The sequence below is a fragment of the Lethenteron reissneri genome, chromosome 52 (assembly GCF_015708825.2).
Source record: "Lethenteron reissneri isolate LAM-NWPU_2019-01 chromosome 52, ASM1570882v1, whole genome shotgun sequence".
Classification (NCBI taxonomy): domain Eukaryota; kingdom Metazoa; phylum Chordata; class Hyperoartia; order Petromyzontiformes; family Petromyzontidae; genus Lethenteron; species Lethenteron reissneri.
Window position 1 is genome coordinate 11,120,486 of NC_083830.1, and position 26,519 is coordinate 11,147,004.

Sequence of the window (26,519 nt, forward strand, 5' to 3'; positions counted from 1 at the left end):
CACGTGTACTGGACATGAGTCATAAAATAAATAAGCAGACGCGACGCGAACATCTCCAACATCCGTTGCCCCCCCCCCACACACATCACAATTAGAAACATCGTCATTAGATTCCTACACGTCCCGTCAGTCAGACGGCTTCTTGGAGTGCATCCTGCAGCCACATGGCTTCACAGCACAGCTCGGGGCTGGTTTCGACACGTCAGTGTCCCATCATCGTCAGCAGCAGCTGCTGTGGGAGAGCTGCCGGCCAGCTGCTCGCGAGCAAGCGACGGGTCCTGGTCCAACACGACAGGAGGTAGTAGCATGCGAGCATCGCGATAACCACGCTCACAGGATCATCGGGTTAATATAGTACGGGAATAAAACACGATCGTTATGGAGAGGCGCAGCTGGTGTTGTAGTGGTAGTGCCTTACGCCGACAACCCGGACTCCGAGCGGCGTTGCGGGAGACGCCGCGTGAGTGTCAAGAGCTGGCATAGGCCACGGCAGCAGGCGGCACGGCACCTCGGGGAGCACACAACGCCCCGACCCTCCGTCGTGGCGACCTCGTTACCGACGGGGCGATTCGCTCGATTCGCCTCGCGTCTGTCCCAGCGCGCACTGCGAATGGGCCCCGTCGGGCACGGAAGCAGCGCGCCACGTGACGGCCACGTGACGGCCACCTCGCCCGCATGGTCTCGGCGCGAGTAGAGGGGGGGCATCTGCTGCTGGGGCGAGCAGGCGGGGCCCATTCTACACTCCCCCACGCTCAACAACAACATCATCATCATCCTCAAGATGATCACGCCATGCCAGTTTGTACATTATTGCGTTTTTCCCTCCAGCTCAGTGGCCCTGGCAAGAACAGCTGGCAACCCACTCGCATTCTTTACACGTTTTGTTAAACCAATTCGTTTTTAATTACCAGTTAAGGCTCCACTGAGCTATGTCGATTTGTTTTTTCCAGAAGTGACCAGGCTATCACAAAACGACCGTTCGACGAAGTGAACTGGCTTGTCGTGTGGACATTGATAGCAGCCAACACACTCGAAACGCGGGATTGTTGATTCTCAATGCGGAGGGGGAAACCCGGAGAGATAAAAATCCACGCGACCACGGGGAGAGAGAAAAACACGCAAACTCCAAATACACAGGAATGGTCAGGGTCGGGTTCGAGCCCACGGACCTCCTGCATACCAGGCGAGGTAGTCAACATCTCATAGCCACCGCGACTGCTGATGACGCCCAACACAACGCAATCCGTCCCAGAGTTTGCGTGCTTCAACGCGCTCTCGTCTCGAGCGCCGCAAGTTCGGCACGGTCAACAGGCTGGCGGACTGTACACAAATAAACATCGACATCCGATTCTGGATGTGTGTGTGTTTGTGTGCAGACAGCGTGCGACGAAATCGCATCTCCGCGATCCGATTGGGGCCGGCAATGGGTCCATTCTCTCCCTACAGGGTGCTGCATTCTCTAGAACTTTACATTTTCTTGAAGGTTTAGAAAACAGAAATGAATACGCAAAGGAAAAAATGTTAGGGGCAATGAATTGGGGGAGGGGGGAGTCACAAGACATCTGGACCACGCGGTGCCAGGTTTTCCCATTGCAAGAGAATGAATCTCAATGCGGTGGCCACTGGTTCAATAGAGCGCGCCGACTCCTCACCGCAATGGGCTCTCGACTCGAGGCCAAGTGACGCTCTTCATCAACAAGCAGACCCACAGCACGCGCCTCGCCACTCACTCGCCGCTCCTCACGGCTCCGTGATGCCGCGTGGCCGACACGAACCTGTCCCCGTCACATCTGGCGACCCATAAAGACCCCCCCCACCCCCCACCCCGCGCCGTGTAGCCTTGACAGACTCTAGGGGAAAGTGCTGTTAGCGAGCACCTGTGAAGTACACGGGGGGTGGGTGGCCAGCGCCACGCCCGGCCGCCTTTGTCTCCCCAGTGGAGATGTTCACTACTACACACCGCACCAGGTACTCATTTGAGGCTGAGTCTACCTAGGGGAGGCCCAAGAACGGTTCAGATAATCCCCGACACGCTCACACACACACACGAGCGCGTGTGCAGTGTAAGCAGCACAACTGGGTGCCGTTTCTCTCCGGTAGTGCACATCGACACGACCAGCAACACGTCTCGTCGTGCTCACGGGGTGCACGACCCGTCACCCGACTGCAGTGGGTACGAATTAGGGGGGGGGGGGACTTGGGAGGGAGATCCCCCAGAGGTTTTCATATTCAATGTTTGTATTTTACCTCGATCCAGCAGTGGATCGATCAAGGCTGCCGACGATTGGATGGCGTCAGCCCTTCCGTCCGCAGAGGGTGGATAAAATAGGTACCACAGAGTGGTTGTTTGGATGGCTCAAGGGGTTCGTAATGGCTAGGTCCGAGCGCTGATCCAGTATCCTGGGCTCGAAAGCCGGGTTCCAGCCGGCGCCTGCGGTGGGACCGGCTTCTCAAAGCTCGGGGCCTCGGCCACCGATGGCTTCACAACAACAAAAACAACAAATAACAACAAAAACAACAACAAAACAACAACACATCATCACACATTTGCTTTTCCCCACTTGAACTGGAAAATAATCGTCCGCGAGTGCCGGGGCGCTTCCAACAGCAGGGCATGTTGAAGAGGAAAATGGGGAAAAGCAAAACGACAATTTGGCCGAGCCGAGCCGAGTTAGCAGCAGCAGCAGCCACTGGCGTGGAGACGTCTCCACAGGCAATGTGAGGCATTGACAAAGCGCGTACTACAGGAACACGGGAAACAACGCACGCTTGTCGCAGTAACGATTCACCCTCCACGACACAGACATCGTGAGAGATATACTGGATGTGGTGGTGGTGGTGGTGTGTGTGTGTGAATTGTTCTGGGAAGGCATCGGCAGAGTAAAGTGGTACCGTGGCAACATGCTTGATTGGGGTTTTTGTGCCCCCCCCCCCTCTCCATCTCTCCCTCCACTCCTTCCCATCTTGCTGCGTAATCTGCTACCGCTGCCACCGCAGCGCTAATCCGATCGCCGAGCGAGTTATTTAAATCTGCGTCTCCTGCGACTGTGTCAAGCGATTTGGGCAGAGACGCCCGCCGGCTCTTTCGGCAACCACTCGGTCCCCCCCCCTCCCCCCCAGTCGCCCCCCTCCCCCCCCAGTCCCCCCCTCCACTACAAGTGGCAATCAGCGCGGGCCCCCGCGAAATCAACAGCGCTCCTCTGCACACCGCGCCGCCACGTGAACACGCAGCGTCGTCCGTTACACGCCCCGGTGGTGTATCGCTCCATCACTCACCCAGGATTGCCACCTGCTCTGGATTTCCCAGGAACCCTCACCTCTGACTGACTGCACGTATATAGACTCGTTGTATATAGACTCGTTGTATATAGACTCGTTGTATGTCATCTGGTTAGAATGTCGTCTGGTTGAATGTCGTCTGGTTGAATGTACGGCGTTCCCTAGATTCCCACGCCACTTTGTTGAAGTCGAAGTTGGGCGAGAATCCCATCGTCCGCTCGGTGTGCGTACGTGTGTATATGTGTGTACGTGTGTACGTGCGTGTGTATACGTGCGTGTGTATACGCGTGTACACGCGTGTGCGTGTACGTGCGTACGTGCGTGTGTACGTGTGCGTACGTGTGTACGTGCGTACGTGCGTGTGTACGTGTGCGTACGTGTGTACGTGTGTACGTGTGTACGTGTGTGCGTACGTGTGCATACGTGTACGTGTGCGTACGTGTGTACGTGTGTGTGTACATATCAGGGAAGTGCGGTAGGGGAGGCAGAGGAGGCAGGGGAGGCAGAGCCTCACATGTCATACTCCAATGAAAACAGCTGTTACGAAAAGTGAAAAAAAAGAATAATTAAATAAAATAAATATTAAGATTTTTCCACTGATCTGTGTTATAAATGTCATCTCTGTACGATTCCAATAATTTTTATAGTCGAAATCGCCAAATTTGCGGAGCTCCGCTGCAAATACAGGAAGAGACGAGAGGTGAGGCAGCGACGAGCTCAGCCTCCCCTCCGATTGCGCAACCCCTCAGTAACTGGATGGAGCGCGGTCAATAAGCGCGTCCCTGTCACTATCTCAGTATGTCACCAATGTATTGTTTGTAGACCCCTTCATTTCATCTCCTCGCCTTCCATACTCCAGGTAATTTATTGCACGTTTGTGTATTTGGATATTTAGGCTCGCTGGTCTCGTCATGAAACTGCAATGAAAAAGTACCAGGGGAGGCAGCTATCACATCTGCCTCACTCCATGAGGCCACGCCTCCCTCAGTGTGCAAATCTGGCTCTGACACAAGCCAGTGCCTCCCCAGCCATTGATCTCACCGCACGTCACTGCTGTACGTATGTGTGTGTGTACATGTGTGTGCACGTATAATGTGTACGTACGTGTGTGCATAACTTTATTAGGTGCGCCTTACTCTCCGGAACACCTTAATTCATGATCTGGCAAGACACCTGCACAGTCTCCTCTGACTGAACCAAACGACCGTCTCATTGGCTCACCCCACGGTCCCCGACACTACCCAAGCGTGCGAGACAAAGCAAAGTTGATGTTAAAGACCCTCTGTGTGTGCATCTCACACCATCGCCCGTCGCTCACAAATTGTGCATTGTGTGATCACCCCCCGCCCCCTCCCCCCGTCGCTCCGCTGCTGGATGAGTTACCTCCCCACATCACGAGCGGCGGAGGTGGGTCGACCAAATCCATCGCCGGCTTCACCGCGACCACCACGCCGTCTACCTCCAACCACCACCACTACCGAGAATAGCACACAACACAACAACAACGCCACCACCACCACTACCGAGAACAGTACACAACACAACAACACCACCACCACCGCCGCCCCCCCCCCTTCCTCCACCACAAAGACAAAAAAGCCCCAATAGCCGTACAGACTGCTGGGGAAAGTGCATTTAGCATCTCCCCACACGCATAGACAAAGATCACCCGTGCAGCCTCCACAGGCTGTTGGAGTAAGTGCTGTTAGCGAGCAGCACCTACGAAGGCAAGCTTGGTGTACAAAGAGGTGGTGTGGCCGGAACCACGCCGATCCGCCTTTGTCTCCCTAGTATTCATGCTGAGTCGACCTATGAGAGGGTGCCAGCAGCGGTTCCGATGATCGCCACCCATGTCCGTGTGGTCGGGGAATTGAACATGAATCGCTGGGTTCACGGCGCAGTGCAGCGCTAACCCACTGCGCCACCGCTCCCCACACTCACACAATCTCCGGCAACACCCTTGCACACCCATACCCACACATACCCACACATGCACACCTAACGCACGACCGCCACCAACACACACTATTACACCACCCTCACTCACACGTGCTCTACACAACAAAAACAGCCGACATTCGGCGCTACGTGACGGGAGACGTCGTCGCAGCGCTTGTGCCAGGCTAGGTGCACACTTACAGCGCGCTCGCTCGCACCCTCTCTGGAGTTCACTCGGCTGCCGTCTCTCCGTCGCATCTCCCCCCCCCCGCCACTCTTCCTGCCCCCCCCCGCCACCCACTCTTCACGACGAGGTGCAAGGCGATTGTTTTTTTTGGGGGAGCGGGGGGGGCTCGTGTCCAGATGAGCCGTGGAGCCTGGGACGACCTGGAAGCCGATAGACGGAGGGACGAACGGGCGAGCGGGCGGACGAGCGGGTGGGCGAGTCCACCACAGAGGCTGAGGCTACTTGACCTTCTGTGTCCACTTCAAGTCGTCCGCACGCGGCTTCTCGCCCGTCACCATCTCAATGAGTCTCTCTAGCCTCGCCCAGAAGCCCAGAAACTCCAGGGGGTAGTTCAGCCAGCCTGGGGCAGGGGGGGCAGGGGGGGCAGGGGGGGCAGGGGGGGCAGGGGGTGTGGGGGGCGGGCGATGAGGGCAGGAGTGGTCTGGCTCGCACAAGGTCGTGGTGCGCAGATCTCCGACGGTGACGATGCAGCAGGGGTATGCGTGGCGGCGGTGGCAGCGGTGGTGGTGGGGACAATGGCGGTGATGATGGCGGTGATAATGGCGGTGAAGGCGGTGGTGGTGGCGGCGGTGATTGCAACGGCGGTGGCGACAGTGGCGGTGGTGATGGCGGTGATAATGGCGGTGGCAGCGGTGGCGGTGGTGACAGCAGCGGTGGTGGGGACAATGGCGGTGGTGGTGATGGTGATAATGGCGGTGGCAGCGGTGGTGGTGGTGGCGGTGGTGACAGCAGCGGTGGTGGTGGTGGGGACATTGGCGGTGGTGATGGCGGTGATAATGGCGGTGGCGGCGGTGGTGGCGGCGGTAGTGACAGCAGCGGTGGTGATGGCGGTGATAATGGCGGTGGCGGCGGTGGTGACAGCAGCGGTGGTGGTGGTGGGGACAATGGCGGTTGACGGCGGTGGCGGCGGTGGTGGCGGCGGTGATTGCGACAGCGGTGGTGACAGCGGCGGTGGTGGTGGCGGTGGTGACAGCGGTGGTGGTGGTGGTGGTGACAGTGGTGGTGGCGGTGGTGACAGCGGTGGTGGTGGCGGTGGTGACAGCGGTGGTGGTGGTGGTGACAGCGGTGGTGGTGGCGGTGGTGACAGCGGTGGTGGTGGTGGTGACAGCGGTGGTGGTAGCGGTGGTGACAGCGGCGGTGGTGGCGGCGGCGAAGTGCCGGGGTGCGCCGCCCACCGGTCGTGATGCAGAAGTAGGTCTCGTGCGGCGCCACGTGGTGCACGCGGTGGTGGCGGCGCGGCAGGACGATGTGCGCCGCCTGCAGCGCGGTGACCCAGCGCGGCAGCCCGAAGTAGGTGTGGGACCACTTGTGGATCTGGTTGGTGAGCGTGACGAACACGGCCAGCGCAAACACGTAGCACTCCCACGCGTATGTCTCATGCACCGCCTCTGTGGAGGGGGGAGGGGGGGGTGAGTCGAGAACGCCGGGCGCTGGCGATACGATCCTCGAGTCTCGAAGACGGCCGCTTACGTTTCGGTTCCCGAGGAAGCTGCGGACAGCGTGGGGCTAACCGTAGGACGTGGTCCCGGCTCACGCACGTACGGTCGTACGGTCGTACGGTCCGTCAGCCGACTAAGTTTGTAGAGAGACAGCTCGCCAGGACTGGGCAACACTTAGCCCACTTTTCACCCAGGCAACTGCAGAGCAGCACAGACTAAGTGTTAAATTTAAAACAGTGTGAGCGCCAACTGAACGCCACGAGGAAAAAATGTTTGCAATTTAAAAGCGCTACAGGACTTGGAACGCCACAGCCCGGAGCCGTATGCGATCGCTCTTTGAGGACCGCTTAGTCACGTTATTTACGAAGGACCACCCCCTCTCGTATCCATCACAGGCACTGCGGCTCTTGAAGTCGAGGTTTTTTGTTGTTTCACCGAATTCGAGAATAAATTACTCTTCTTGTTACTTTGCTCACCGATCCCCTGGCCAGCGCGATAATAACCCAGACCCAGGCAAGAGAAACGGTCCATCGCGGCACTCCACATCCCTCACGTATCAGTACCTTCACATTAAACAAAACTGCATGTCTATTATTCTAACACATAAGGCCCACCGAGCTATGTAGCTCTACTTCAGAAGCGACCTGGCAATCACAAATGGTGGCCCAACGAAGTGGTGCTTATCGCGTGGGAATTTACAGTGGCCGAATACTCCAGACGTGTAACGTTGATTCTAAATGTGGAGGGGAAGAATCGGAGGACTCGGAGAAAAATCCACGCGAATACGGGGAGAGACACCGCAAACTCCAACCATACAGGCGACAGGGTCGGGATCGAACGCATGACGTCCTGTACACCAGGCAAGGCAATTAACACCTCACCACCCCTTCCCCCCGGCCACCCCTATACTTTTTTTTTATAGCCACACGCAATCGTCAACACCTATATGGACTTCAATTTCGATTTAAAGTCTTCGTGACTGCAGGGATTCATCTTCTTGGTTCTTTCGGTAAAGTCACGTACTAGGGGAATAATAAAATAATAAAAATAAAACACAATAAAATAATTCTCACGACGTTTCGGCCACAACGCAAGCAGCCGTCCTCATGTGAAGAACAGGTCTGTCGAACAGAGGACGGCTGCTTGCGTTGTGGCCGAAACGTCCTGAGAATTATTTTATTATATTTATTTTTATTATTTTATTATTTCCCTTCTACGTGACTTTACCGAAAGAACCAAGAAGACCTATGTGGACGTTTGTTAGAGGCGCTGACAGTTTATCAAACGTTATGTTCAGGAAAACAAATAACTGCTTCTGTGTGCATGTGTGTGCAGTTGTGTGTATAGTTGTGTGGGAGCAGTGGCGCAGCGGTTAGCGCACTGCACTACGAACCCGATGACCCGAGTTCTTTCATTCCTGTCCACGACCAATAACAGTGGCGAATATCTGAACCAATCCTGCGCCTCCCCTAGGTGGACTTAGCCTAAAAAAAATACCTGGTGCGATGTGTAAAACATCGTTACTGGGGAGAAAAGGGCGGTGGGGCGTGGTGCTGGCCGCCCACCCCCTCGTGTGCCATGCCGGCCGTCATAGGTGCTACTCGCTAATAGCACTTGCCCCAACAACCTGTTGAGTCTATACTGGGGATCTTTTGTCTTTGTGTGATTGCGTGGTGGCTTCTCAACTGGCAACGCACCGCAGGCAATTTGGCTCGGCTACGGTGCCTTGCAACGGAAATCGATTTCTCATGCTCGTGATTTTGTTTTATTTTCGTTTGCACCCAAAATCAGAGCCAAGCGAACGAACGAGAGCAACGTGGGCACGGCGGTTATGAAGGCACTGCACTACGAACCGGGCCACCCGAGTTCGATTCCCGCTCACAGCCACCACCGGTGACAGCAAATGTCTCAACAGGTCCTGGGGGCCTCAACTCGGCATCAAACGATGGGTGCTGCGGTGGCGAGATGTTGACTCCCTCGCCTGGTACGCAGGAGGTCAAGGGTTCTATCTCGACCCTGACGCCTGCTGCTGTACATTTGGAGTTTGCGGTGTCTCTCTCTCCCTGTGGTCGCGTGGATTTTTCTCCGGGTCCACCGGTTTTTCCTCTCCACATTTGGAATCAACATCATCACGTGTTTAGAGTATTTGGATGCTGCTTTAAATTCCACACGACAAGCCACTTTGTTGAGCTATAATTTGTGGCCAGGTCGCTTCTGAAAAAAAGTTTTATAGCTCAGTAGGCCTTACCTGGTAAAATAAAAAGTTTATCCTTTATAGTTTTAGAACATGGAGTTATGCAAAAAGGGAGTGGCGGCGCAGTGGTTAGCACATTGCACTATGAACCCGGCGACCCGAGTTCTATTCCCACCCACAGGACAACATCTGTGACGAATATGTGAAGTGGTCCCGATCCTCCCCGAGGTCTACTCAGCCTCAAACAAGTACCCGGCGCGACGTGGTGCTGGCCACCCGCCCCGTCGTGTGCCGTACCGGCCTTCACCGGTGTTGCTACTGGCCTGACGGCACTTGCCCCAACAGTCTGTTCAGTCTTTACGGGGAATGTACGTATGTTAAACTTATATCGCACTGTACGCAGCCAACCGTGCAAATTGGAGGTGCGGGGGGGGGGAAGTAAATGATGAGTTTGTGAATCCTTGATGATGATAATTTAAAAGTGCATGGCTCCCTGTGGCTTCCTCATATCAGAAGGAAGAGCGTTCCAGACGGGCACACAAGCGCGCGTGAAAGCAGCGCGCGACGATCCGGTGGCCGCCTTCGGGGTGCGTGGCTGTGCGTGCGTGGCTGTGCGTGCGTGGCTGTGCGTGCGTGGCTGTGCGTGCGTGGCTGTGCGTGCGTGGGGGACGCACCGGGGGACAGGGTGTGGAACTTGTAGGCCATGTGGGAGAGCGGCAGCAGCGTGGCGAGGCAGTTGTCCCCGTTGGTCTCCACCAGGTCGTGGCGCGTGATGGCGGTCGGGTCGATGTGGTGCTCGCGGAACGGCCGGATGAACGCCTGCTCACCGCAACAACAACCACAATGGCAACAACCACAATGGCAATAACACCCACAAAGGCAACGACAACAACCACTACAACACTACAACAACCACAAAAACAATGACGACAACAAACACAACCACGACCACTACAACCATAACAAATACAACCACAACAACAACCACAATTATGACAATAACCACGACAATAACAACCGAAACAACCACAACAATAACCACAACAACGACCACAACAACCACAACAATAACGACAACAACGACCACAACGACCACAACAACCACAACAACCGCAACAACAACGACAACGACGACGGTTTAATGGTTAAAAACTTTCTTTTTTTTGCGCTGTGGTCACCAGTGACGGAAGCTGCTGCTGCTGCCCGCGGTGGAGTTTAAACTATTAAACTCATTCAACATTTTACATTTTATTTGACCAGGTTAAGGCCCTATGAGCTATGTAGCCCTTTTTCGGTAGCGACCCGGCCACAAACGAGAGCTCAACAAAGTGTCTCATCATCACGTGCACGTTTATAGCAGCCAAAGTCTAAACGCGTGATGTTGGTTCCACGCTACCATGGGGTGAGAGGGAGACGTGCAAACTCCACATATACAGCAGGCGTCAGGGCAGCGATCAAACGCGCAACCTCCTGCATAGCGGGTGCGAGAGATGACATCTCCGAGCCACTGCGGCACCCCCGGTGTCACGGTGAGCACACTGGTCACGCATCGCAGCCGCCACCCAGTCGACACCAAACCACCCAGCACCGCAGGCGAAGGCGCAATTCTCTTACATCCCCGTCCATCCCATCCCTCCCGCCCGCCCGCCCCACCGCAACTATCTCTGTCCACCCAGCCTGCAATCAGAACACGATGTGGGGTAAAGTGTCGATACCCCCTGACCTATTCCAACACGTACCGACCAGCGTGGAAGGGCAAGCCGGAAAATACCCCCCAGAGGAGTTCACAGCTCCTGTGGAGCCCACCCCCCCCCAAAGGAGTTCACAACTCCTGTGGAGCCCCCCCCCCCCACCCAGAGGAGGTTCACAACTCCTGTGGAGCCCCCCCACCCAGAGGAGGTCCACAGCTCCTGTGGAGCCCCCCCCCCCAGAGGAGGTCCACAGCTCCTGTGGAGCCCCCCCCCCCCAGAGGAGGTCCACAGCTCCTGTGGAGCCCCCCCCCCCCACCCAGAGGAGGTCCACAGCTCCTGTGGAGCCCCCCCCCCCCAGAGGAGGTTCACAACTCCTGTGGAGCCCCCCCCCCCCACCCAGAGGAAGTTCACAACTCCTGTGGAGCCCCCCCCCCCCCAGAGGAGGTCCACAGCTCCTGTGGAGCCCCCCCCCCCCACCCACCCACCCAGAGGAGGTTCACAACTCCTGTGGAGCCCCCCCCCCCACCCACCCACCCAGAGGTCCACAGCTCCTGTGGAGCCCCCCCCCACCCCCCCAGAGGAGTTCACAACTCCTGTGGAGCCCCCCCCCCCCCCCAGAGGAGTTCACAGCTCCTGTGGAGCCCCCCCCCCCCCCAAAGGAGGTTCACAGCTCCTGTGGAGCCCCCCCACCCAGAGGAGGTTCACAGCTCCTGTGGAGCCCCCCCCCCAGAGGAGGTTCACAGCTCCTGTGGAGCCCCCCCCCCCCCCAGAGGAGGTTCACAGCTCCTGTGGAGCCCCCCCCCCCCACCCAGAGGAGGTTCACAACTCCTGTGGAGCCCCCCCCCCCCCCCAGAGGAGGTCCACAGCTCCTGTGGAGCCCCCCCCCCCCCCACCCACCCACCCAGAGGAGGTCCACAGCTCCTGTGGAGCCCCCCCCCCCCCAGAGGAGGTCCACAGCTCCTGTGGAGCCCCCCCCCCCAAAGGAGGTTCACAGCTCCTGTGGAGCCCCCCCACCCAGAGGAGGTTCACAGCTCCTGTGGAGCCCCCCCCCCCCAGAGGAGGTTCACAGCTCCTGTGGAGCCCCCCCCCCCCCAGAGGAGGTCCACAGCTCCTGTGGAGCCCCCCGCCCCCACCCACCCACCCAGAGGAGGTTCACAACTCCTGTGGAGCCCCCCCCCCCCACCCACCCACCCAGAGGAGGTCCACAGCTCCTGTGGAGCCCCCCCCCCCCCCAGAGGAGGTCCACAGCTCCTGTGGAGCCCCCCCCCCCAAAGGAGGTTCACAGCTCCTGTGGAGCCCCCCCACCCAGAGGAGGTTCACAGCTCCTGTGGAGCCCCCCCCCCCCAGAGGAGGTTCACAGCTCCTGTGGAGCCCCCCCCCCCCCCAGAGGAGGTCCACAGCTCCTGTGGAGCCCCCCGCCCCCACCCACCCACCCAGAGGAGGTTCACAACTCCTGTGGAGCCCCCCCCCCCCACCCACCCACCCAGAGGAGGTCCACAGCTCCTGTGGAGCCCCCCCCCCCCCAGAGGAGGTCTACAGCTCCTGTGGAGCCCCCCCCCCCCCAGAGGAGGTCCACAGCTCCTGTGGAGCCCCCCCCCCCCCAGAGGAGGTCCACAGCTCCTGTGGAGCCCCCCCCCCCCACCACACCCCCCAGAGGAGTTCACAACTCCTGTGGAGCCCCCCCCCCCAGAGGAGTTCACAGCTCCTGTGGAGCCCCCCCCCCCAGAGGAGTTCACAGCTCCTGTGGAGCCCCCCCCCCCCAGAGGAGTTCACAGCTCCTGTGGAGCCCCCCCCCCCCCAGAGGAGTTCACAGCTCCTGTGGAGCCCCCCCCCCCCCAGAGGAGTTCACAGCTCCTGTGGAGCCCCCCCCCCCCCCAGAGGAGTTCACAGCTCCTGTGGAGCCCCCCCCCCCCACCCACCCCCCCAGAGGAGTTCACAGCTCCTGTGGAGCCCCCCCCCCCCAGAGGAGTTCACAACTCCTGTGGAGCCCCCCCCCCCCAGAGGAGTTCACAGCTCCTGTGGAGCCCCCCCCCCCACCCACCCCCCCAGAGGAGTTCACAGCTCCTGTGGAGCCCCCCCCCCCAGAGGAGTTCACAGCTCCTGTGGAGCCCCCCCCCCCCCCAGAGGAGGTTCACACCTCCTGTGGAGCCCCCCTAGAGGATGCCCCTCTATCCCGCAGTCCACTCAGCGCATGCAAACATTTCCGTGGACCACCCAGCCCCCCCCCCACCCTTACTGACAAAACGCATTCACTTCATCTCTATATAAATGCCACTCACACAAAATGATTCACATTACCGGAAAATAACAACATATATATTTAAATGCAACGATAGGTTTTGTTTTTTGTTTTCTGGGAGGGCATTTATATGTTAGGGTTGGGGTAGCTAAATCAGGGGAGTTTAACCTCACTTTTTACAAATTAAATATCACGATAAGAATATTGCCTAATGTCCGAAACAAACTATTGTCATTATTGTCTTGATCAACCTGCACGGCCATCACAGCCCGCGGACCACCTGGAACATCAATGAACAAGAATCAGAATGTTCACGCTCTACTGCAGGAGCAATGTGATGAGCTATAAAGATCTTTTTTTCACGGATGTCCAGTAGGAGGCACGGAGTCAGAACGCGACGACAACAACAGTTACAAAACACACGGTGGTCGTAGTGCAAACTACAACAAGGTAAACAAAGTCACCCAAACACAAACAAATACAACTAAACCATCCCCATCCTGGCAGGCAAAGCCCACCGAGGTATTAACTTATTGTTCAGAAGCGACCTGGCTACCCACAAACTATACCTCAACCAAGCGGATTGTCATTGAGACACACATTTATATTTATAGCAGCAGATTCATCTCAATAATCTCATTGTGGACCACTGCTGGGTCCGGGGTTCCCACTGGGCAAGAGGAGCTCCCTCCCGTGGCGAGCCCAGCACCAGCAGTGGCGTTTGCGAGCAATCGGAGGAACTAAACCTACTTTTGGCGACCGGACTGTGACCATCAACGAAGCAGGCCATCAACTCGCGTGCACTTGGCGAACCGGTTTCATCACTCTGGGTGGGCGGCTCGAACCGCAAGATTTGAAATCTGAGATCTCAGCGGACGGAGCGCGGCGCCTCTGGCGCTCTGATGACCTCTAAGCCACAGGTCATCTCCTCCTCCCCCACCACCGCTTAAATATTGACAGAGGCACGTGCAAACATGCACGTACACACACGCACAGCACATACAGCACACGCACGGACGCCACCCATTGTGGTACAGCGGTGGAGGTGTGGAGGGTGGAGCAGTGTAAATAAGCAAGTCCCTTAAGTTTGTATTATTATTGTTGTAAACGTTTGTTTTACCCAGCAAAGCCTCACCGGGGTCCAAAGACTTTTTCAGGAGGGTCCTTGCCAAGTTTTGGTTGAAGGGGGCCATGGCTGCTGCTGCTGCTGCTGCAATCGCAACTGAATAGCGTGCGGTGTAAATGTGCGGGGCGCCACGGTGGCGAGATATTAACTACCTCGCCTGGTGTGCAGGAGGTCATGGGTTCCATCCCGATCCCCACCTTGACGCCTGCTGTCTATTTGGAGTTTGCGTTTCTCTCTCTCTCCGTGGTCACGTGGAATTTTCTCCAGGTCCTCTGGTTTTTCCCTCCACATTTAGAGTCAACGTGAGTTTAGAGTATTTAGCTGCAATAAATGCCCACGTGATGAGCCACTTCGTTGAGCTATCATCTATGGCAGCCAGGTCGCTTCTGAAAAAGAGCGATAATAGCTCAGTGGGCCTTGCCTGGTAAAATAAAAATAGTTTTAGTTTTGCTTTCAATTTGTCTAACTTGTCCCCGTTCTTGCGACGACGTCAGGGAATCTTTAACATCCACCGTGGCCGTTACGTCACCGCCGCAGTACTAGCCAGGGCCGCCGCTGGAGTTGAACCGTGGACCTCTGCTGCGGCTACGCCGCGTCACTGCCTCGCGAGGTCGTCCAAGTTCACCCGCGAGAGAGCAGTGCACCACCCCGAGGGCACGATGTCGTTAAATAGACTTCTGTCGGCCCGGCGACCGCCAATAAACCTCGAGTGAGTGAGCAGAAGGTGTAGAGGTCACGGCGACACCCGTATCGACCGCCTCCCTCCCTTCCTCCAGCCCTGCCTCACTCCCTCCAGCCCTGCCTCACTCCCTCATGCTGCACTATGAGACTTTGCAGACCCGGGTTTGATACCCTGCCGCGGATACCATCATTAGCGATTGATATCACAACCAGTCCTGAGCTTCCCCGAGAGCCACTCAGTCTTAAAAGAGTACCACGAGAGGTGTGCATACATCCCCAATGGGGGAGGGGGTGAGGAGGGAGACAAAAGCAACTGGGCTTGGTGCTCGCCACCCACCCCCTCGTGTGCCGCGTCGGCTCAGACGGTGGCGTAGTGGCAACAGAGCCAGAAGCTGCTGGGTTCTGAGTGGAGTTTGTATGTTGTCCCCATTCCTCTGGGGTCTCCGAGTTTTCTCCCACAGTTTAACAGAACACACAAAGGGCACATCGCAATGGCGAAATGATTATCTGCACATTACTCAATTGGGATTCACACGCAGCAGCAACATCTCGCCCGACTGCGAACAATCTCGGCACTAGGCTCCTTGGCAGTAACCTCCAGAGACGACTCAGCGAGGGTTTCCTGGGTAGACAAGTTGAATCGTAAATAAGTAAACAGAGATAAGAGCCCATTTCCACTGGCTGAACAACGACTCAAGTTCGACTCGCACTCGTGGCCAACATCGGTGACGAACATCCGAGTGGTAATGGGCCTCCCCTTAGGTCAACTCAGCCTTAAAGCAGTACCTGGTGCAGTGTGTGAACAACAGCACTGTGGAGACAAAGGTGGGTTCGGACATGCTGCTGGCGACACTGCGAACTAATTAGGTGCACGCTGTGCCAGCCTTCGTAGGTGCTCATAAAGTGCACTTGCCTTAACGGCCCATTAAGATTATACAGGGGACCTTTGTCTTTGTACCTTTCCGAAGATCGGCATGTCCACGGAGCCCCACGTGTCGGCTCCCCAGTGCACCAGACCCGACAGGAAGTCGGCCGTCACCGTCCCGGCCACTGCAATGGAAAAAACGGTGGCACCGTCGTCACGGCAACGGCAAAACGGCGGCACCGTCGTCACGGCAACGGCAAAACGGCGGCACCGTCGACACGGCAACGGCAATTCCGCGGCACCGTCGTCACGGCAACCGTTGAGCCCCACGTGTCGCGCCACCGGCCTAATAAGCAACTGACAAAACATTCAAATGTACCAAACAACTCAACGCCTCCATAAGTGACGCTCTGGCCCTCAAGATAAAGGCGGAGGGCCGATTGTCCAAAACGTCTCCTCATATAAAACAAATCCCTCGGTACGGCAGGAGGCGTTGTAAACAGCAGGACGGCTGAATTAAACAGTTATTACGGGTCCAGTCCTGTTAAGCCGAGGCGACCTGTGGCTGGGTAGGGATTGCCAGCTGCCCTGGCTTGCCCCAGGATCATCCTCGCGTTGAGCAAGGCAACTTGGTGTCCTGGGAAATCTGTGCGTGTTCCCGGGGTAACGTCGAAAGTCCCCGTTTTTTTTATCAATACCAATAAAAATTCACTACTCAAGACAATGCATTCACGCGTAGCCTCCCACCTCCGCTGAGCTTGTCAGATATCCTCCTGCCTCCCCCTCAAGATAGCTCCCGGGATTGTTTTTTGCACAGCAGCGGCTGTGGGGTCGATGGTTCAGAGTATTTGGCTGCTGCTATAGATGTCCACGTGATGAGCCACTTCGTTGCGCTATCATTCGTCATGTCCAGGTCGCTTCTGACAAAATTTCTAAATAGCTGAGTGCACCTTACCTGCTAAAAATTTTTTTAAAAAGCGTAAAGTTAGTTTGCTACTGCTGCAGGACAACTTCTCTCTGCGGTTGTGGCGTCATTTCTCAACGAGTATTTTCCGGGCTCGCTGGTAACAACCGGAGTGGGTGGCATGTCACTAGCAGTAGCCACAGCCATAGTGAGATCGAGAGCGGCAATACTGGATGTGGCGTGCTGGGGGTGGAAACGGTTGGATGATAACAATGCGCTGTACCCGACCCCTAAGGCTGGGTCGAACAAAAACGAGCGAGAGAGAAGATGCAAGGCACTCGGACCAAGCCAGCAGGCGGTACTACACTTTTATTTCACCGGGTAAGGCCCACTGAGCTATGGAGCTTTTTTTTACACACTTTTATTTAACTCACTCTGTCTGTTGTTGTTGTATCCTCAAATCTTGTAACTCAATTTTAACCCACTTCCCAATGTGCTATCGACTGCAAACATCGTATACTTATGTCTTACTGATGACAATACTATATTCTATCATAAAAAATAACACATATATATTTAAACAATCTTTTTACACGCTTTATATTAACTAACTCTGTCTATTGTTGTTGTCGTATCCTGAAATTTTGTATCTCAATTTTAACCCACTTCCCAATGTGCTATCGACTGCAAACTTGGTATAATTATGTAATACTGATGACAATAATATACTCTATCATTTTTTTTAAACTCTTTTTAAACCATCTTTTTTATATGTTATGTTTCGGCTTGGGTCTAATTGTCCACGCTCAACTAACGTTGGCTGTAAATCACCACGGTCCCTTACGTCACGGCAAGCTTCGGGGCCACTTCCTGGAGTCGTGGAGTTTTTCCATTATGATTACAGTACATTTCATTAAAGCGTGTTTTTAAAAAAAGTATTTTTAAATATTACTTATTTCAGAAGCGACCTGGCTATCATACATGATAGCTGAACAGAGTGGCTTATCATGTGGAAATGTATTACAGCCAAATACTCTGAACGCATGCTGATTCTAAATGCGGAGGCAAAACCGGAAGACCTGGAGAAAAATTCAGGGTACTACGGGGGGAGAGAGACATGCAAACTCCAAATATGCAGCAGGCGTCAGAGTTGGGATCGAACCCACACCCTTCTGCGCACCAGCCGAGGGAGATAACATCTCGCCACCAGAGCAGCGCATGGCCAGATTCTAGCGGAGCTACACTTCCTGTGTTTTCCTGTGATCAATCATCCTGTTACCTTCTCCAATCTAACCGTCAGTGATTCTTGAACCGAACCGTTACACCAAAATATGGCAATTGTGTTTTTGTACACGGTTGCTGAGCGCAGGCCCAGAAGGCCATGAAGCTGCCAGCAACAAACAGCACTAATATCAAAGATGTAACAGATATTCTTGGGTCTTTCGGTAAAGTCACGTAGATAGGTTCAAAGAAAATAACAAAAAACTACGACGCTTCGATCGCAACACAAGCGGTCGTCTTCAGGAAAAGGGGGGTTAACTTCCAAGGCAAGCTGCTTATAAGGGGTTTGAAATGGGCGTAGCCCAAACGTGAGCAGCCAATGACAATGTGAGTGGTGGGCAGCCCAACCCGACGGTGGTTGGTTTTCCACCAATCAAAGTGACGAATATTTGAACTCGTCATGGGCCTCCCCTAAGACTTGGCCTCAAATGAGTAGCTGGTGTGTAAACATCGCCACTTGGTAGACAAAGGCAGCCGGGCATGTTACTGGCCACCCACACCCTTGTGCACCGTCCCGACTTTCACAGGTGCTCGATAACAGCCAAGAGTCGTGAATGATTAGTGCACAACCTGCAGCAATAAGGAACAGTGCTCAATCGCCGGTGCTACAGTTAAAATACTGCGCAGCCCCCCCTGCCCCTCCCCCTCCCTGCCTACCCCCAACCACCCCACCTCCAAACATCAAAGCAACAAGATGACCTCTCACCCAGATGACCAGACAGAGCAAACTCCACGTGTAACTTCCAGTATCACCAGAGGTCACCAGCCGCATGTGTTGTATTGACTTTTGGCCGTTATCGATAAGCGCAAACAACAAAGAACGTGTAAAACTTGATCATCTCGGTTTATTTATCGACCGGAAGCGGTGAGGCACGGTCAAACGAGCCTCCGTCTCCATTCAGCAGTGGATTGGCGAAGGTCTGTAGGTTGTGTTTACGTACGCGTTGATGCATCATCCCCCCGGGGGGCAGTTAAAACGAGTATCATTTTGTGGTACCAAATCAGCAGCGCTTGTCCTATGGACAGACTTCCCCCCCCCTACCTTACGAAAGTGGATACTCCACCACTGGCTCCGCAGGACTGTTAACAGGAAATGAGCAGCAATGGCTCGGAGCGGGTTGGAGCCGGGCCGTCGCTCCGTGGCCTGTCACGGGTCGTCACGTGACCAACCGCAGCGGAACGCGCCGTGCGGTTTGAACGCATGCGGTGAAGAGCAAGACCATGCGCTGATGGGATGTGTAAAAAAATATTGGTTGGGTTTTTGTTGATGAAGGAATAGATATGCAAAGGAAGCGAATTTCCTTGCTTATTTATATTGTTTATTATATAATCTCGGCGAACGGCAATGTTTGTGACGAGTTTTGGTAGCCACATTTTAACTGGTTACTATCGTTAGCGATTTTGCGATATTTGGGAACCGGTAATCGATTCCGTTCCTTTTTTTACTTACGGTTAATCGACTCGCAGCCCTCGTCACAAGCGGAGGTGAAAGTGCGTGGTGGGGGGGGGGGGGGGCAGTTTACCGATGGCGATGAGGATGTAGTGAACGTGGTCGACGCTGAAGTTAACGACGAGGTGGTAACCGTTGAAAATGACGAGGATGGCACACAGCATCACGCTCACCCACTCCTGCAGACGCTTACCTGCAGACGAAAGGCGTGGCATTGTAAAGCAACACACGACAGCACCAGGCAGCGCGCTACGGTACAATGCAACAATGTGCAATGCGTTTCAATACAGCCAATACAATTGTGGTCAAAATGCAAAGTGGCGCATATAACACATCGCAATCCACTGCAATACAACACATTAATTGCATTGCAATAAGTCACCACGCTCACCCACTCCAGACAAAGATCCCCCATATAGCCTTAACAGACTGTTGGGGCAAGTGCTGTTAGCGAGCACCTATAAAGGCCAGCACGGCCTGGCTCAGCCCTGACCGCGCCTCCCGTCTCGAACCCGCCAGCAGGCTCCAGTAGGCCTCCAGACGGGGCCCTCCGTGACCCTTACCCCAGTTGCCCCTCTGCCCACACCCCACGCACGCCCCCACCGGCGTGTGTGCTGTCTGTCCACCGCAGTTGCCGCTGCTGTCCACCAGCCGGCGCTATTACACTACACATACATGACAATACAATGGCACAGATTACAACATAATACAAACGAAAACAAAGATCCCCCGTATAGCCTTGACAGACCGTAGGGGCAAGTGCTATTAGCGAGCACCTATGAAGGCTGACAAAGTATGCACAAGGGGGAGGGTGGCCAACTCCATGCCCGGCCGCCTTCGACTCCCCAAGGGTGATGTTTACACACCGCACCAGGGACTCATTTGAGGCCGAGACGACCAAGGGGAGGCCCAGGACTGGTTCAGATAATCGTCAGCGGTGTTGGTGGCCGTTGGTGGGAATCGAACTCGGGTCGCCGGGTGCATAGCGCAGCGTAGCGCTAACCACTAAACTACCACTCCCCATAATACGATACAGCATCACACTCATCCACACCTGTGTACGGGAGGAGGCCCCCAACGTAGCAATCCACGACACCACAAAACGACACACACACTACATGGCAAACATTGCCCAGCTGCCAGCCGGTGCTGCGTACACCTTGTGCCACACAGGGACAGCTGCCACTGGGCCCCCCCCAGGTGAACTGCAGCAGCGCACTGGAATGGTTCAGGTGAGAGGTTATGTAAAGGGCTTTGAGTTGCCAAGGCATTTAAGCAAGCACCCTTTACATAGTGATAGTTTTTTACCCTTTCAACTAGTACAAAAACTGACACCTTTATACAAGGCATTATGTTTGCAATAACCACAACACAAGCAGTCAAAATGCAAACAAAAATAAACAACTCTGATAATGATATGCACTGTCCTTGAAGTTGATTGGTCCACACCCGAGACAGCTTTTCCTAGAGCCTAGTCTCCATTGGTGTTGGACCAGATGACGCCAAAAGGCGTACCCTTTACATGTCCTGCAATGCTTATCATGAACAAACACAATGTATTACAATGCAACGCCACTATGTATTTTGCAAGCTCCTGCAGATGTGTAACATGCAGGAGATTACAAGACACTTGGCTGTCACCTTCTTCCTCATATGGCCGATGTTGACGTAGAGTAAGTTCACATTGACATGTGGTTGAGCCAATTACTTTCGTCAGTTAATTGTGATGGTTGTGGTGATGGTGATAAATGTGATGATGATGGTGATCATTACCGTGGTAATTATTTTTTGTCATGGCAATAGTTATCGTGGTGACGACAGGTGTGGTGATGACGGTGATTGTGGTGATGATGGTGATTGTGGTGATTATCATTAGTTGTGGTGACGGCGATCATGCTGGCAGTTGAGGCTGCTGATGGCTGCTGATGGCTGCACTCTTCAATATTTATAATATTTACGAAGGGAGTGGTGGCGGTCAGGGCTTTGGGGTGGGGAATGAGGCGGTGTGGCGGGGGTGGCGGTGGGAGTCTCATAGATGAAGCGGCAACTCCGGTTACCCCCCCAGCTTGTGAAAAATAAAAAAGTTCGGCAGAATTCTTGACACCGGAGTCACGATGGACCGCACCCTGCCCTGCGCCACACCCGGCGATCCCGCCAGCCGGTGCCTACGTGACGACCGCTTCAGCTGCCCTCAAGGAGGGAAGTTGAGCAGCAGCGGCGGTGACGACGGCGGCGGTGGTGGTGGTGGTGGTGGTGGGGAGCGGTAGTGGTCGCGGTCACTGCGCTACAAACCCGGCGGCCCGAGTTCGATTCCCGCTCGCGGCCAACACCGGTGACGATTATCTGCACCGGTCCTGGGCCTCCCCAGGTCGACAACGCCTCAAACGAGTATCTGGTGCGGTGTGTAAACATGGCCACTGGGGAGACAAAGGCGGCTGGGCGTGGTGCTGGCCCCCCACCCCCTTGTGTGCCGCGCCGGCCTTCATAGGTGCTCGCTAACAGCACTTGCCCCAAAAGTCCGTTCAGGCTATACGGGGGATCTTTGTCTTTGGTGATGATGAGTTACAGTGGTGGACATTGTGGTTATTGTGCAGTTGCGATGGTGATTTTGATGATAACGAAAGTTACTGATGGGGTGATGGAGATGATGCTGGTTGTGACGATTGTGGTCATTATGACGGCGAGATTGGTAGCGATGATGGTTATGATGGTAACGGTCGTGGTGATGGAGATGATTGCGGTCATCTGCTTGTAAAAGAGAGAATGCCAGTTTATGAGCGTTACCAGTAGGGCACTTGGAACCAATATAACGTCCTTTACCCAAGAAAGCTTCATTAAGTCTCAAACCTCTTATTCATGGGGAAACCAGAATTGGTGTAAATTATAAATGTATAATTAGTCATGAATTGCAATCACAATGTAATTGCAATGTGACATAACGATACCACTGTAATCACAATTATAATTCACCCCACTTCCGGAGGACACAGGGTAACATGCACACCTCTTCACGGACTGATACCACAATGCACTGCTCTAGTGCCAGGTTCAGCCGTGCCTCAGTGTGAGATCGAGCACATTCCAGGTGACGTTGTAAGCTTGACTTGCAGGGTAATTACAATCCATGCTAACGGCTCTCTTACACGTCAGACTTTTAGAGCAAAGATTGCATTTTGAAAGTTGCACGCAGTAAGCACCACCTGCCACGCAGACAGTTTGTGAAATGCTTTAATTTCCTAATCAGCAACACTCCGCGGCAGCCACTTTTCATCTCCAGCTCTCACGTCAACACGTCAATCAATACCCATCATTTTGTGCGAATACGTAACACGCCTATGGGTGGAGCCAGCAGTTCCCTTACATAATTGTATTGGACAGAAATCAACATACAGCAGTCATGTTTATAGGAATAACATGTAGTAGGCTTTCACGACCGATATTACTCATAAAGAAATAGTTTTGTGTTAGAGCGCAGAACTACGTGTCGTTAATCCACCACCACCCGACACAGCCAATCAGTTACTAACTCCTTCAGCACACCGCTTGTGTGTTGGAGGGTAAACCCACGACATTTACAATTTGAGTACGACGTTTCGCTGGCGATTACAAGAACCAGCTTCATCAGGCGATTTGCTAGAATTGTGAACAAGTCTTCCTGTTTCCGGTCTTAAATAGAGTAAAGTTACGTCATCACTGTGAGCCTATCAGGTGCGAAGATCTGCAGGGTGTGAATGTAATCATATAAATAACAATTGATTGTTAATCTGAGAGTGTGCAGTACATATTAACGGTTGGATTAGTCACAGTTAATCAACATACAATGGATTATGTTCATCTGAGATTATGCAGTACATATTACCGGTCGGATTAGTCACAGTTAATAAGTAAAATTTATTGATCATCCAGATACTCCGAAATGCACCTGTCACTTGATCGCCAGCTGTCAGCCACCTCTGTATCACTCTTCTGACGCTACTACCATAGTTCCTGTTCTCATGAGGTTCACTCACCGATTCCTCCAGCTATAGTGAGTCTACCAGACTGACCGTGTCGTCTCATCCACAGTGTTCAACCACCACACTGCAGGTCACAACAACTCACTCACCTCAAACTCTCCCATCCATCCACCCACTTACTCACCACACTGGAGGTCACAACAACAACACACTCACCCACTTACTCACCAAACTGGAGGTCACAACAACAACACACTCACCCACTTACTCACCACACTAGAGGTCACAACAACAACACACTCACCCACTTACTCACCACACTGGAGGTCACAACAACAACACACTCACCCACTTACTCACCACACTAGAGGTCACAACAACAACACACTCACCCACTTACTCACCACACTGGAGGTCACAACAACAACACACTCACCCACTTACTCACCACACTAGAGGTCACAACAACAACACACTCACCCACTTACTCACCACACTGGAGGTCACAACAACAACACACTCACCCACTTACTCACCACACTGGAGGTCACAACAACAACACACTCACCCACTTACTCACCACACTAGAGGTCACAACAACAACACACTCACCCACTTACTCACCACACTGGAGGTCACAACAACAACACACTCACCCACTTACTCACCACACTGGAGGTCACAACAACAACACACTCACCCACTTACTCACCACACTGGAGGTCACAACAACAACACACTCACCCACTTACTCACCACACTAGAGGTCACAACAACAACACACTCACCCACTTACTCACCACACTGGAGGTCACAACAACAACACACTCACCCACTTACTCACCACACTGGAGGTCACAACAACACTCACGCACAAACTCTCTCACTCACCACACGGGAAGTCACCCCACACTCACCCACCCATTCCCTCGCCACACTGGAGGTCGCAACAACAACTCACTCACCACAAACTCTCCCACTCTCTCACTCGCCACACGGGGGGGGGGGGGTCACTTACACTTCTCACTGCGCTCCGTCGCTCGCGCTGCTCAACTTACAATGCGCCTCCCACCGTCTCTTTTCCCAAGCTCTTAGAATTGCCGAGCTCAATTGACGGGGCGTATTAACCGTAACCTATGACACCTTCATGTACTGTTTGTTGCTGGCTGCATGGTGTTTGGGACCGTGTAAAAAGATAAAATATCTCAACATCAACTCACCATTACACACCATGAACTAGTTTTAAACAATTTTTTTATTTTACCGGGTGAGGCCCACTGAGCTATGTAGATGCTTTTCAGAACCGACCTGGCTATCACAAATTATCGATCAACTTAGTGGCTCATGTGGAAATGTATAGCAGCAGCCAAATAGTCCAAGAGCATGTTTCTAAACATGGAGGGAAAAACCGTAAACATTCACGCGACCACGGGGAAAACATTAAAGCTCCAAACATACATCAGGCGTCAGGCTCGGGATTGAACACACGACCTCCTGTATACCAGGCGAGGGAGTTAACATCCCATAGCCACCTCGGCTGCATACGCGTGACACAGAAGGGCGTGACGTCGCCACCGTTTATGCAACACAAAATCTTGCTCTGACCGACACATAACGCGACCGTAGTACACGTTGTGTCCTTCTCCCCACCAAACAATATCCCGGCTGTGATGTCATGAGACGAACCCAAGTCAGAAACCTCGCAGAGCGGTGAGTGCAGCGTCACCCCGTGCCATTGAGAGAACGGCCCAGAGAAGTGGACGTCGCAGAACTACCACCGAGATCACATTCGATTGCCCGCCTGTGGCTCACAACACAGTAGCGCTTCCCTTCCGCTCCGCGTGTGTGTGAGCAATCACAAGTAGACATCCTTATCGCCACTATTTGCCGATAAGCACTGGCTCTCTGAAAGCCATAAACACTTCAGAGATATGCAAGGCTACGTTTCGCTCTAACCGGGCATCGGCCAACTACACACCCCCCCCCCCCCCGGCTACAGGCTGGCGGCAGCGAGCGCGGGGATTGTGGCCATACTTCACCACGCCGGTCAGCGCGGGTTGGTGACGGCGGGGGGAACGGGCGAGGGAGCAGATTGATATTTAAACGAGTTACCAAGGAGAGCCTCACAGAGTCTCAGGATCCCTTTCCACTTATCTCCTGCTACAATGGGCATGTTTGGCCAATGCTGAGTGTTTATAAACCGGAGAGCACCCAACCAGAAGCATAGAAGCACAGTACAACAACTCTGATGCACGACCCTCTTCTGCTGGGCACCATGAACACTGGATATCGACAAGTTTGGAGCTCATCAGCGAGCCAACTCCATCTATTTGACAGCCATCAACACTCAGACAAGGCAAAGATCCCCCGTGTAGCCTGAACAGACTGAAGGGGCAAGTGCTGTTAGCGAGTAGCGCCTATGAAGGCCGGCACGGCCAGCACCACGCCTGTCTCACCAGCTACTCGAGGCCGAGTCGACCTAGGGGAGGTCCAGGACCGGTTCAGATAATCGTCACTGGGTGTTGTTGGCCGTGAGCGGGGATCGAGCCCGAGCCGCGGGCTCGTAGCGCGAACACCGAGACCGCAACACCCCCCCCCCCCAACACCAGCAGCTACCCGCCGCCCGGGGCAACCACCAATCCCGGGCAGGCGCCTAGGCGAGGCCGGGGAGATCGGCTCTGGCAGGCCGCGGCCTCACCGGGCGAGTAGAGGTCCGCCAACTCGCGCGCCCCCGCGTGCTGAGGCCCCCAGCGCGGGGCGCGCTCCTCGCGGGCCTCCTCCTCGGGCTGGTTCTGGTTGGGGTCCTCCTCGGCCATGGAGCCCCGCGCCCGAGGTGCCTCACACGCAGCCGCCGCCATCGCTGCGTCCCGCCCGATGACGCCGCCGCCGCCGCGGCCGCGACGGGGGCGGGCGGCATCGCGCCACTCCACGCGGACCAATCACGACGCCGGTGACGTCACAGGGCCCCCTAACCCCCCCCCCCACTTAGCCCCCACCCTAAAACAACCGCGATGATTGACGCCTTTGACATCACCAACCATTCCATTCCACTGCCCTCAAAATTAGAATTAGGATTTAGATTTAAGAATAGATTTTCTTTTGGTGGGGGAGGGGGAGTCAGAACGTTACAACGACAACAAACGATTAAAAAAACGATACGAGTGCAAAGTATAGGAATGGGTCAGCAACTCACTTACAAATGTACTATGAATTCTAGATTTGAATCTTT

At 54.5% G+C, this 26,519-nt stretch overlaps 1 protein-coding gene across 1 annotated transcript; it reads right to left on the reverse strand.

Moving 5' to 3' along the window:
* Positions 1 to 6: 6 nt before the first annotated feature.
* Positions 7 to 26,182, reverse strand: LOC133355987 (plasmanylethanolamine desaturase 1-like). The gene is made up of 6 exons (XM_061573456.1): positions 25,989 to 26,182; positions 19,408 to 19,527; positions 15,793 to 15,884; positions 9,772 to 9,916; positions 6,640 to 6,852; positions 7 to 5,804 (listed from the first exon to the last, which is right to left on the reverse strand). The coding sequence occupies exons 1-6, from the start codon at positions 26,146 to 26,148 to the stop codon at positions 5,683 to 5,685; spliced, it is 852 nt and encodes a 283-aa protein (XP_061429440.1). The 5' UTR covers positions 26,149 to 26,182; the 3' UTR covers positions 7 to 5,682.
* Positions 26,183 to 26,519: the final 337 nt, after the last annotated feature.

Excerpts from the sequence above, each read along its gene's own strand:
- LOC133355987 (XM_061573456.1), bottom strand. The coding sequence starts at position 26,148 with ATGGCGGCGGCTGCGTGTGAGGCACCTCGGGCGCGGGGCTCCATGGCC. Across the intron at positions 19,528-25,988 it reads GGCGGACCTCTACTCGCCCG|GTAAGCGTCTGCAGGAGTGG; the intron begins GTGAGGCCGCGG and ends TTTCGTCTGCAG. Across the intron at positions 6,853-9,771 it reads GTTCCACACCCTGTCCCCCG|AGGCGGTGCATGAGACATAC; the intron begins GTGCGTCCCCCA and ends CCCCCTCCACAG.